Source organism: Euphorbia lathyris, chromosome 4 (assembly GCF_963576675.1).
Source record: "Euphorbia lathyris chromosome 4, ddEupLath1.1, whole genome shotgun sequence".
NCBI classification, from domain to species: Eukaryota; Viridiplantae; Streptophyta; class Magnoliopsida; order Malpighiales; family Euphorbiaceae; genus Euphorbia; species Euphorbia lathyris.
In genome coordinates, this window is record NC_088913.1 from 30,544,739 (window position 1) to 30,558,858 (window position 14,120).

Here is a 14,120-nt window from a genome sequence, read left to right on the forward strand (position 1 = left end):
CTACAAACTGCAATGCCGATACATCCAGGACTAGTCAACATCTAACATCAAACTGGAACAATAAACATCAACAACTGGACCAAACAGATTCCAAATTAATCCTACAAGTTCATTTCAGGATAACCTTAAGCCCTTTTATTTATAAAGTATAACAATAAATTTAATATTTTTTAGCATTTGCAAAGATGTCGCGTAATTTAAAATGCTTACAAATATGTTCATCTACTTCCGGATAGCTACTTTTAGTCATTTTATTATTTTTGTTTTAAAACGTTTTTATATAGTAAGAAAGGGTATAAATGAGATAAAGAAAATGCTAATTTTTTTTGTGAATGTTTTTTTATATATGTGGATTTTGAATAATTTGGACAATTTTAGTAACAAGTAGAGAAAACCTCAAATTAAAAAAAAAAAAAAAACAAAACCTGTTTCCGGATAAACAATTTTACATTTGATTTGTCTCATGTAGTTATTTTTATCCCGGTCCGGCAATAATCAACTCCTAGACAACTCTTATAAATTTTCCCCATAAAGGGTGGCTTCTAACAGTCGAAAAATGTAATTATTTTATCCCGGTCCGGCAATAATCAATTCTTAGACAACTCTTATAAATTTTCCCTGCATAAAAAGGTGGTTTCTAACAGTAAAAAATGTAGTTATTTTATCCCTGTCCGGCAATAATCAACTCTTAGACAACTCTTGTAAATTTTCCTTACATAAAAGGTGAATTCTAACAGTTGAAATTGCGCCGACACACCATTCCCTGCCTACACCTTTAGACTCGGGTTAAAATTTCATTTTATGGATTCAGGAATTTTCACATGCACCTAAATGAGCAAGTGAATTTGCTCATTCACCGTTAGATATAGACTTATTAAATCTAAGCCTCGGGATGCTTTAAATCTCCACCTTAGGATTCTAATAAGTCTAGATCTAACGGTGAATGAGCAAATTCTACATGCTCGTTAAGATATGCATGTGATCAAGACTGATGGATTATGTAAAAGACAAAGTCTTCCATTTTTTAGGAGTATATATATCTACACTTTTAAAATATCTAATATAAAAATTACATTTCATGAAATAAAATGAACTTTTATTTAGTAAAAGCCTCCAAATTTCATACTTTAGTTTCTTTAATTTTAAATTTTAAATTTATCCATATATTTTGATTTAAGCATAGTTGTATTTTCTTTTGCCGTATACTATAGTATAATATAGTCATGCATTAACAAACCTATCAATCATATCACTTAAGCACGCATCATTATTTATGTTAAACGAGATTCATTAGTAGGTAGTTAAACTAGTTATCTAAAAAATTAGAAGCACATAAGTTAAATTAAATTAAACCCAATAAAAATACAAGAGCTTACTGAAAATATTAGACAATTCTTATAAATGAAGGAATAAAATGGATAATGCCACCAAGACATAGTTTTTGAAAGGAAGAAGGGTCAATTTCAGCCTTGTCGCAGAACAGCAGATGAACTCCACACTTTTTCACCACCCCAGCGTTACTGCTTCCGCGGGGTCCTCGAGGTAGGAATTGAAATGATGCAGCAGAAAACCTCTGTTTACATTTTACATGAACTGTGGAAACCCAAAAGAATATGTGTTTTGATGATGAGAACGTCTTTTTGTTACGAGAATTCGGTACCGGATAGCGACCATTTTGCCATTCAAAATCCAAATCAAAACGTCTTCCTGATTCTGCAACTAGACAACTTTTACATTGTATACTAGCTATGGCCTGATAATCCGTCGATGAAACAACTGCGCAAAATGCGACAACCATGAACTCATGCGGATCATATTCTCCCATTGACACCATAATATTCGATCCGTTCTCATTTTTATACTTCATCCTTTCCGGTAATTCTCCTCCGCTAAAAAGAAATCCACTTGATAAACAGCTAACAGCTATCTCGTACTCGTAATACTGTCACAAAAAAAAACCATCAGTTGAAATTAGTACCCGTTGCCATCCATAACCGGGCCGAACCACCCGTGAGAGATGTGGTTCCCAGCGTTAAGGGGTGCTACAGCACCCCCTGCCTCCGCCCCTGCTCATGATTTATATGAAAGAGTATAGAGTATGCATAAGAGTTTATGTTTAATTAACCTCAACCATTCAATTCAAAATAGACTTTCAAAATAATAGACCTTTTTATTTGAGAGAGACGCACCTCGTCTAGAGCTGTAAGCAGCTTAGGAAATGTATTTTCAACCTTGAGCAGCACATCATCCATTATCTTTCTGAGTGTATTCAGATCCAAATTGATGCAATTACGAACATCCAGCCACCACAATAAACCCAAGTTCGCTCCAGTGGAAGGCATCATTGATTGCAAATGTGCAGTTTTCTGCTGACAGAAGCTGTAGATTTGGAGGAAGTTCCGGTATATATTTAAGTCTCTTGTTGTCTCTTACAAGAAGATCTTCCAGCTTGGAGAGTTGTTTGATGGCCACTGGGAGCATCTCTAAATTATTCCCACTTAGAATTAAAGTAGTTAATGACTTTAAGAAGCCGATACTCTCCGAAATTTCCGACAGGCCACAATTCTCTAGAGAAAGACTATTCAGAGAGGGTAGACCTGTGAAAGGAGGCAATATCAAATTTCTGCATTCTCCACAGCTTAAAAATTTAAGCTTGCCCAACAAATTGATGGAGGATGGTAGTTTCTTGATACTGCTTTTGGTTGCATAGAGTGCTTCCAAAGATTCTAAGTTGCCTAGCTTCTCTGGAAGTTCTTTCAGATTTGAACAATTTTGTATGAGAAGATATTTGAGAGACTTCAAATTACAAATGCTGTCTGGAAGATTCATCAGTTTTGAGCAAGCTCCAAGATCAAGATGTTCAAGACTTTTTAGCTCACCAATGTTGCTTGGAAGACTCAGTAGTCTCCTGCATGATTTCAATTCCAATTTAGCAAGTTGAGAATAATGCACAATTGCTGAGGACACTTGTTTTATTGCAGTCCTATTCAAGATCAGACATGTAACACTCTGTGGAATCTCCGGAAACTCTCTGATTCTGGAGCAATCTTCAAGTGAAAGAAAATCAAGACTTTTCATATCAAGAAAGCTCGAAAATTTGCAGAGATTTTTGCAATTTGCAAGATTCACATGTTGAAGTTTGTTGTCGTATTGTCTAGTGGAGCGAATCTCTAACAAACTTGTACAACCTCTCAAACATAAAACCTCAAGTCTTGGGAATTTAGACAAGTCTGCAATCTTGATTAGCTTCACAGAGTAGCTGAGGTCCATGACCATCAAACTTGCAAAACACTGCAAGTTAATGAGAAAAAAGATTATGCATCCAAAATTTACAAACATATTATGTTATTTTCTTAAAACATACTGAGTTTTTGTTGCAAAGTTGTTCAATGAGGCTATGAATCAAATGAAGTTGAACTAGATTGTTGGGACAAAATTTCAAGGGCAAAGACTTCAATGGGTACCGATACCAGTAGAGGTATCGTAGCTCATCCGGTAAAAAGTCAAGGACTCTTCGGTATCGGTACCAGTAAAAATATCTTCGATCATGTACTTTTATTACTCCATTGAATGAATCGTAATCTATTGCGTCTGGGTAGTAAGGATTGTACATTTTGAGGAGTCTAAGCCTTTTCATTCCCTTAAAAGCAGTAGAACTTAATGACATATCTTCAACTTTCGATACGTCTAAAAATATGCTTTTGATGGAAATTTCTCTCTGCACAAAAAAAAGCGTCAATATTTCAAAACTCCACAGGACATTAATGGAGAAAGAAAGCCATATATAGGAATTGAACTTCATAAATCAACACTAGATAAATGTTCTTGATGCATACCAAGTCTTTTGTCAGAACATTGTAGACATCCTGAGGAATCCACAACCTGCTACGTCTTGATGGTTCTTCAATGCATTCTTCCCGAACAATATCTCTTCCCATTTGTTGTAGTAAATCATGCATATCTAACTTGTTTCTTGAAATAGTAATGAGAGCCTTGTCAAGAAGTCGACTGATTCCAATTCTTGCATTTAAACTGCAACTTCCTAATGTACTTTCAGCAACATTCTTATCCTCCCCCTTTAAGAAGCATGCAATATCAAGAAAAATCTCCTTCTCCATATAATCCAATTCATCATAACTTATCCGTAATATGTTTTGAATTTTCTTGTCGGCCATACTCTCCAATTTGGCTAACTCATCTTCCCATTCTTCGATATTCTTATCGTGTAAAGTGGAACCCAAAACTTTAAGAGCTAATGGAATACCTTTAGCATATTCTACTACCTTTTGTGCTAACTCTGTGTATCCTTTTATTGGAAACTTTTGCTTGAAAGCATGCAGGCTAAGGAGTTGACGAGCTTCACCATAACTTAACTCTTTAACTTCATAAATCTCATCAACACCTCCAATCTTGAGAACTTGTTTATCTCTGCTTGTCATAATAACTCTACTGCCTGGGCCATAAATATCTTGTTTTCCAATTAAAAATTCTATTTGCTCCATCTCACTCACATCATCAAGAACAATTAGAACTTTTTTTCGCATCAGCCGATTCCTTGAAGAGCATAACATAATAGGTCTCCCTGGATATGAAATTTCTGTCCCAAATAATTCAAAAAAGATTTCACGCTGTAAATAATCTAATTTGTATTTTTCTGCTCTTTCTCTGACATTTAGGACAAAACATTTGCTTTCGAACTTGGAAGAGATTTTCTCAAATATTTTGTTTGCTAATGTGGTTTTGCCAATACCACCCATTCCCCAAATTCCTAAAAAACGCACATGGCTGGATTCAATACACAGCTTTGATTCAATATCGTTGACACGTAAATCAACTCCAATAAACCCATCATCATTCTGGACACAAGACAATGCATGATTTACTCTCTTCAAAACGTGCTCGACAATCTCATTAATTAATTTGGATTCAGGCCTGATTACATATAAGCAAAAACTAATAAGTATGCTATTAAGTCTACAACGAAAGGGAAAGGGAAAGAAAACCCTTCAGAAGGAACATGACCTCATTTTATTTCATAATTCACATTATTTTCTCCTGATTCCATATTTCCTATGATAATAATTGCAAATACAAAGCCATTAGTTTACTCTAGAAAGTCAGAAATGGACTTTTGCATATATGTACACAGACCTTATAGAAGTTATGTTCTAAAAGAAAAATAAAACTTACTTGACCATCTGAGAATCGAAGCCAGCAACCTCTGCTGTTTCCCTCAGAGCGTTCCTCCAGCTCTCCATTTTGCCCTTAAATGCTTCCTCCAAATTCCCAGTCAATTCCTGAATATGAGAGGGATTGACGCGGTAGAAAATTGGTACTACTATTTGTCCCATCCTTTTCTTGCAATCGACTATCTTCACCAATTCATCTAAGCACCATGGAGAATTTGCATAATTTTCTGAGAAGATGACCAACGCAACATGTGATTCTTCAATGACTCGCAAAAGAGCAGGCGAAATCTCCTCTCCTCTTTCAAGGTCTTCATCCTTGAAAGTAGCAATTTGCTTTTGACATAAAGCATGGAAGAGATGACTGAGAAAGCCATCGCGAACATCCGTGCCTCTAAAACTGATGAACGCATCATAATTCCACTGAGATGTAAGGGAGCAACTGGAAGCCATAGTAGTAGTATACATATAATAAAAGATGTATAGAAGGAGAGAAATTGAGATGAAGATGTGTGATAAAGTACTATGAGAAGATGTCTTTATGAGTTGTAGAAATTAGCAGATGATTTTCTATCATAGTTTCCTATTAAATTTCCAAAGCCTATCTGATGTAGAAAAAATGTAAACGCGTATCTGTTGACAAAATTGAATATTGTTGACTTCTTTTCCACCACAGCAACCAGTCAAAGTCCCAACTATCTAGATAATACCTAAAAACTAATCTATAAAGTTTTTTAAAAAATGAAATCTGAGATTCGTAATGGGAAGTGGTAAAAATACTCTCTTACTCTATTGATGATGGTGATGGAATTAATGCAATTGATGAATGGTGTATGATGTAAAGGAAATAGTATAAGATATAATTATTGATTCGCCTTAACTATCAGTTCGAACTGTTGGTTAAAATCGTTCTATGACCCTGTCCTGAAAAGCAAAGTATTAAGACAAGGAGCTGAAATGTTTGGTTAACAAACCATCAAGTAGAATTTAGTAGAAAAGTGTGGATTGGATGGAAAATAGCATAGTTGTTAAGGAGCCACTCCTTAAGGCAAGGCTCAAAGGACCGAGCCTTAATACACCTAGGCGAGGCTCAGTTTAACAGGCACACGCCTTGTGCACCTCGCCTGGGCTTCGGAGGCTCTCTTTAGGCGCGCTTTGGTAACATTAGTTTTTTTATTAGGTTTTCTTTTTACTGTTTTTTTTTAAATAAAATTATTGATTAATTTCAACCACTAATCTAATCTAAATAAATTTCAACTTAGAGTTGACCTAAATTCTAATCTACATAAAAGTGTAAAGCTAACTAAACAATAATATGAAGAGACGTAACCTAAGAGTGTAAACGTTAATAAAACTCATTCATCCTCCACTATTGAGACACAAAAAACATAACTTATGTTCTTTCTTATTAACAATAAATGTTTAATAGTTTATTATGTCTCGATGAACTTAACTTGGTGTCTTTTTACGTATAATATTATATATTTATGTGATTTTGTCTTATTTGTGTGGTTATAAGTATCTCTTTTTTTATGATGACTTATGCTTTAATTAATAAAAGAGTATTATAACATTAATATAAAAAAAAATTGATATTTAGATTTTGTAATTTTTATTTTATGTGCCTTCTGTTCATCAAGTGTGTATCTTGCGCCTAGGCTCTAAGACCCCCTTAACGCCTTAGGCATCTTGCGCCTTTAAAATGGTGGAAATAATATGATTGATAAGAATATAACAATTAAAGTCTAAATATTTAGTGCTCGTGAAAACGACATTAGAAGCAATATGAATAGCAGCCTGATCATCACAATCCAGTGAGAGGGCAAATGAAGGGAATTTGAAATTCTCGTGTTAAGTATTGAAATAAATTTTAATTCACAGTTAGTGTTGGTCGTGCTCCAGTATTGTGTTTCAGCAGAAGATTTAAGAACAGCTAGTTGTTTCTTGTCCTTCCAAAAAATAAAGAAATTACCACAAAAAAAAAAAATACAATAATCAGTAGCCGACTTTCAAATCTTTTTACAGCAACCATTAGTATGGTGCCTTTGAGATATCCAAGGAGATAAATAAAGTAGAATAGATAATTTATTAGTTCTTACATTTTTAGCTAACACACTTTTTAGTATTCGTATTTTAATAATAAACTGTTTATATTTAATTTTTGTTCTATTTAACCGTTTAGTCTCTTATAAAGGGATTAAATTGTTTAATAATTCAAATATTTAAGAGACTAAACTATTGAAATTGAACTATCGAATTTGCATTTATGGTATAAAAAGGATTTTTTTTTTTTTTTTTTTTGACAAAAGAGAAAGGTGTTGGGAAAAGGAATAGCAAAGGAAATCATTTGGATTAGTTACATGATTTTTTGTAGAGAAGATGCATAATAATTATGAACGGAAATGGCAAATCAGATTTATAGTTTAGAATAATGGATGTGGTTCCAAAATACATGATTCTTACTTTAATTATTTTATTGGAATTGGAATAAAGTTGTACTTCTATCTACATGCAATTGACACTATCTAACATATGGAATTTACAGTCTAACAAAAAATTTGGATTTCATGGAACTTACAGTCAGCTCAGACGTAATCAAAACATGAATCAACTGGGGAGAAAATCATCATCAATCATCATTGGGCTGTTCTTAGTCAAACAGGCTGCATTTCAATTCTCTAACACCATATAATGATGATTATCTTCTTCTAGACCTGAGCTCCGTAAGCTTTTTGCCAGTTCAAAGCTTCTAGGCTCCCATCCACATGTATCAATAAATGGGTAGAAAGGGCCAATTTCATCCTTGTCACAAGATAGCAGATGAACTCCACACTTTTTAACCATCACATTGCTTAGGCTTTCAACACCATTATCAGAAACTTTATATGCGGAAAATCGAAATGAGGCTTTAGTGAACCTGTGTTTATCATGGAAATGAACTTTGGATAACCAAAATGATACATTCTCTAAAACCACATTGTCAGGCTTTCTGGTGCCACTGAACGGTGTCGACAAACAACATGCCCGATGACAATTGAAAACAAGAGAACGTCCAGATTCAGTCACAACGCAACTTTCACATCCTATAAACATGCCATCAGTTAGAGCCTCGTAATCTGTGGAGGCTACAACAGCAGAAAAAGCCACAACCATGAAGTCAAGTGGATCATATTGTTCCATTGAGATGAAAATATTTGATCCATTCTCATTCTTATACTTCATCCTTTCCGGTAATTCTCTTCCAGCAATCGCAAAGCCAAACGCCAATTTGCAAACTAGCACCTCACCATAACCATTTAACTGAAACATAAAAGCAATCAGTCATGATTGTGAAGGTGAAGGAGATGGAGATGGACTCATAGATAGATATATAAAGGGATAAGGTACCAAAATAGGTCTAAGGTTTTTAGGAAAGTACCAATTTAGGCTCCACTTTCAAAATAGCACCAATATATGTTTACAACATAACATCAATTTAGGCTTAACATTAAGCCTAAATTGATGTTATGTTGTAAAGTTAAGCCTATATTGGTGCTATTTTGAACATGGAGCCTAAATTGGTACTTCCCCAAAAACCTTAGGGCTATTTTGGTACCTTATCCCATATATAAATAAGTAAATAGATTGATAGATAGATAGATAGATAGATAGATAGATGAAAAGTATGAGAGAAGCACCCCATGCGCTATATCTGGACGTCTATCTGGACGTCTCAACTGAGGCAATGCAGTTACAACTCTCAGCATCGCTTCGTCCATAATTTTTTCTCGCATGTTCTTATCCAAATTAAAGCAGTTGCTAACATCTAGCCAACTCAAAAAATCCATGTTTCCATCGGAGAATGACAGCAATAATTCCAAACAAGTGCAGTTTCGGGCCATCAATCTCTTTAACTTTAATGGAAGCTCCGGTATGTATTTAAGTCTCAGGTTGTCATTTAAATAAAGATCCTTCAAGTTAGAAAGTTGGTTGATGGTCTCAGGGAGGCCCTCTAGATCATTCCCATTTAATCCTAACATCCACAGCGACTTTAGAGATCCAATAGTGCAAGAAATTTCTGACAAGCCACAATCATCAAGAAGGAGCCAAGTCAGCGAGGGCAAACCGGTAAAAGGAGGCAATATCAAGTTTTTGCATCCTTTGCAATCTAAAGTTTTAAGCTTGCCCAAATAGTTGATGGAGGATGGAAGTTTTCTAATACCACTTCTGGATGCAACAAGCTTCTCCAGTGATTCTAAATCCCCAATATTCTCTGGCAATTCTTTCAGATTTAAACACTCCTTTATGGAAACAGATTTAAGAGACTTCAAATTGCATGTGCTGTCTGGAAGAGTCATCAGTTCCGAGCAACCCTCAAGATTAAGATGCTTGAGAAGTTGCAACTCACCAATATTGCCAGGAAGACTCCGGAGACTGGTGCATGATTTCAACTCCAGTTTAGTAAGTTGAGAGAAATGCTCAATTGACGATGGCACTTGCTTCACTGCAGTTTTACTTAAAACCAGACATCTTATACTCCTTGGAATCACTGGAAACTCTGTGATTTTAAAGCAATCTTCAAGTGAAAGAAAATCAAGACGTTCCATATAAAGAAAACTTGAAAAATTGCAAAGACTTTTGCAACTTTCAAGATTCAAATGTCGAAGTTCACTGTCATATTGTGTAGACGACCGAATCTCAACCAAACTTGTACAACCTCTCAAATGTAGAACTTTGAGTTTTGGAAATTTAGACAAGTCTGCAATTCTGATTAGCTTCACTGAGTAACTGAGGTCCATCAACTTCAAACTCTCAAAATACTGCAATGAAAGTACATCCAAAATTTACAAAGATACGCTGTATAAATGATATTATGAAATATACATCCCAAAAGGATACCTGATTTCTGATGCAAAGTTGTTCAACATGGCTACTTATCAAATGAAGTTGAACAAGATTCTTTGGGCAAAATTTTATTGGCAGGGATTTTGATGGATATCCGTACCAGTAGAGATATCTTAGCTCATCTGGCAAAAAATTGATGCGTCTTAAGTGTCGATGCCAAAAAAGATATTTTGGCTGTTGGATTTTGATCACTCCATTGTATGAACTGTATTCCTCATGTTCTGGATAGTAAGGATTGTAAAATTTGAGTAGTCGAAGCCTTTTCATTCTTGTAAAGGCGGAAGAACTTAAATTGATATCTCCAGTTCTGGATATGTCTAAAGATATGCTTTTCACTGAAATTTCTCCCTAGAAATACAACAAACAATAATAAATTGCTGTAAAACATAAATGTAAAAGAGAAAGGTTGTAACTATGGGAGCAGAACTTCAATAAAAAATATATATGATATAGAATAATATTGTTGATTCATACCAAATCTTTTGTCAAAACATTGTAGATATCCTGAGGAAGCCACAACCTGCTACAATTCCAAGGCTCTTCAATGCATTTTTCCCGAATGATATCTCTTCCCATTTGCTGCAGTAAATCATGCATATCTAACTTGTTATGAGAAATAGTGATAAGAGCCTTATTAAGAAGAATTCTGATACCAATTCTTGCATTAAAACCACAACTTTGTAGTATACTTTCAGTATTATCTCTTTCCTCCCCTTTAAAGAAACATGCAATATCTAGAAAAATTTCCTTCTCCATATAATCCAATTCATCATAACTTATCTTTAATATATTCTGAATTTTCTTGTCGGCCATAGCATTCAATTTCTCCAACTGATCTTCCCATTCTCTTATATTCTTGTTGTGTAATGTGGAACCCAAAACTTTCAGAGCTAACGGAATGCCTTTAGCATATGCTATTACCTTTCTTGCTAGCTCTGTGTATTCATCTGATGGTGAATGTTGCTTAAAAGCGTGTAAGCTAAGCAGCTGAAGAGCTTCACGATAATCTAATTCTTCAACTTCACAAATCTCATCAGCACCCCCATTCATGAGAATTTGTTTATCTCTACTAGTCATAATAACTCTACTCCCTGGGCCGTACATTTCATGTTTTCCAATTAAAAGTTCTATTTGCTCTGGATCACCCACATCATCAAGAACAATAAGAACTTTTTTTCTCTTCATCCATTTGCAAATGAAGGAGGATGCAACAACATTGAGCCTTCTTGAATTTGAAATTTCTTTCCCTAAGAACTCTGATAGAATCTCATGTTGTAAATCATCCAATGTGTATTTTTCCAGTTTTTCTCTGACGTTTGCAACAAAACATGCACTCTCAAACTTGGAAGAGATTTGGCCATATATCTTGCAAGCTATGGTTGTTTTACCTATGCCGCCCATGCCCCAAATTCCTAAAAACAATACATCTTTTGATCCAATAAAGAGTTTTGATTCGACATCATTCACTCGCTAATCAATTCCAATTAAACCATCATCAATAATAGAGACACAAGAAAATGCATGATTTACTCTCTCATGGATGAGACTAACAATTTCCTCAATTAGCTTTGTTTCAGGCCTGATTACATTAAAGCGAGGACTTATAAGTAAAAGGATAAGTAAAAGCAAGCATCTATAGAAAATTTATGCACTTCATGTAATGGATTAGTAAACACAGTGAATTTCTTGAAAAAAATAAATAAATAGAACTTACTTAATATTTCGTGAATCGAACCCAGATACCTCTGCTGTTTCCCTCAGAGCATTCCTCCAGATCTCGTGTTTACCCTTAAATTCTTCTCCAAGTATCCCATTGAATTCCCGAACATCAGTTGGATCCACATGGTAGAAAATCGGTACTACTATCTGTCCCATCCTTTTCTTGCAATCGACTATCTTCACAAGTTCATCTAAACACCATGGAGAATTTGCATAGTTTTCCGAGAAGATGACCAGTGAAACGTGTGATTCTTCGATGACTTGCAAGAGGGCAGGCGAAATCTCCTCTCCTCTTTCAAGGTTTTCATCCTTGAAAGTAACAATTTGTTTTTGACATAAAGCATGGAAGAGATGACTGAGAAAGCCATCGCGAACATCTGCGCCTCTAAAACTGATGAACACATCATAGTTGCAATTAGATATAGGGGAGCAAGTGGAAGCCATGGTAGATAATGGAAAGAAATAAATGTGTATAGAATGGGAGGAATTAAGATGAAGTTATCTACGGTGTGCCATAACATATTATCAGAAGAAGTATTTATGAGTTGTAAGTAACTAGCAATTAGCGGAAACATCAGTGGTAGTGATTTTCGAGGGTAAATTTCATCGAATCCCACTCCATCGGCGAAGTCATAAGTTCTCTCTTGCCATAGATAAGAACGAATCTCATCGACTGCACTCATATCATGCTGTAGACTGTTGGGGGTATTCTATTCGGATATGGATAATGATAAAGGTTGAGATATGGATAAAGATAAATAGTTGGGATAAGGATAAAAATATAATTCGAGAATTATTATTCAACTAGTTTTTGGCCCGTGCGATACACGGATTCATCTTAATATATAAATATTAATAAAAATACAATCTAATAATTACAATTAATGACATAAATGTGTTATATAAATTAAATATTATTATTTGATTTTCACATTTACTTTAAATAATATTTTTATAGATAAATATAATAATAAAATAAAAACTAATATATTATATATTATATTATATTTTTTATCAGTAAAAAAGGAAAAAGTGACACCTCAGTTCCATCGTTACTGTTTTATATTATATATAGATATAGATATGTAGAGAATTAGAAAGATTTTAGGGATTAATTTAAATTCTGTAGTACTCTTAGATATATGGGATAAAATAATCTTTTTATAGATAAATATATATAATAAAATTAAAATTAATATATTAAATTTTTTATCACTAAAAAAGGAGGAAGTGACACCTCAGTTCCATCGTTACTGTTTTATATGATATATAGATGTGTAGAGAATTAGAGAGATTTTAGGGATTAATTTAAATTCTGTAGAACTCTTAGATATAGTACGGATAAAATAATCTTTTTATAGACAAATTTCATCGAATCCCTCTCCATCGGCGAAGTCATAAGTTCTCTCTTGCCTTATCGATAGATAAGAACGAATCTCATCGACTGCACTCGTATCATGCTGTAGACTGTTGGGGTATTCTATTGGGATATGGATAATGATAAAGGTTGAGATATGGACAAAAATAGTTGGGATAAGGATAAAAATATAATTCGAGAATTATTATTCAATGTTTGGTACGTGAGATAGGGATAGTGATAAAATAATACATTTTACTATTTTAACCTTATTTAAACTACATAACATTAATTTGAGGGATAAGATTGACTTTTCCATCCTATTAAAATCGCAGGAGCTTATCTCACCACCTTATACCACCCCCTCTTGGGTATAAGATTTAAGGGATAAGAGACTTATCCCTCGTCTGTCTCACTCTTCTATCTCACAAACAAACACGGGATAACTTATCTCGTGTTTTTTATCCTTATCCCACCTCCTATATCCCTCCTAACAAACACCCCGTGTTTGTCCAATTTCTAGAACATTCAAGTTGCTCACTAATATAGTATCGATTAGGTGACCTCCAATTTGACCGGTCAACTCCAGTTTAACTCGTATCAGGATTTTTGAAGGGTTTTGTTATTTATCTTTCCAAATTTCTTATCACCGCTTCTATTTGGACAATTTTACCCTTTGTATAATTTTTTTTTTTAAACTAGGAATTTTTTTTTAGAGAATCGCCCAAAATTTGGCCTAAACGGGTGCCACATCCATTCGACCCATGGTGGGAACGGTTGCGGCACCCGTTCCTACCATGGGTCGAACAGATGCGCCACCCGTTTATGCCAAATTTTGAAATGTGTAAAATCGTCTAATTTTTTATGACGAAAAATGCAAAATCGTTATGAAAAATATGTATTATTTTCATGAGTTCTTTGATAAAAAAAATATAAATTTTAATGTTTCCGACTTTGTAATCATTCATTTTCGT

General features: G+C 34.3%; 1 protein-coding gene across 1 annotated transcript; it reads right to left on the reverse strand.

Moving 5' to 3' along the window:
- Positions 1-1,327: 1,327 nt before the first annotated feature.
- LOC136227117 (uncharacterized) lies at positions 1,328-12,455 on the reverse strand. Its single transcript, XM_066015818.1, has 11 exons — positions 11,785-12,455; positions 11,622-11,703; positions 10,545-11,540; positions 10,065-10,418; positions 8,864-9,985; positions 7,860-8,486; positions 5,191-5,738; positions 3,837-4,932; positions 3,365-3,718; positions 2,190-3,291; positions 1,328-1,942 (listed from the first exon to the last, which is right to left on the reverse strand). The coding sequence occupies exons 1-10, from the start codon at positions 12,231-12,233 to the stop codon at positions 2,290-2,292; spliced, it is 6,630 nt and encodes a 2,209-aa protein (XP_065871890.1). The 5' UTR covers positions 12,234-12,455; the 3' UTR covers positions 1,328-1,942; positions 2,190-2,289.
- Between the last annotated feature and the right edge of the window lie 1,665 nt (positions 12,456-14,120).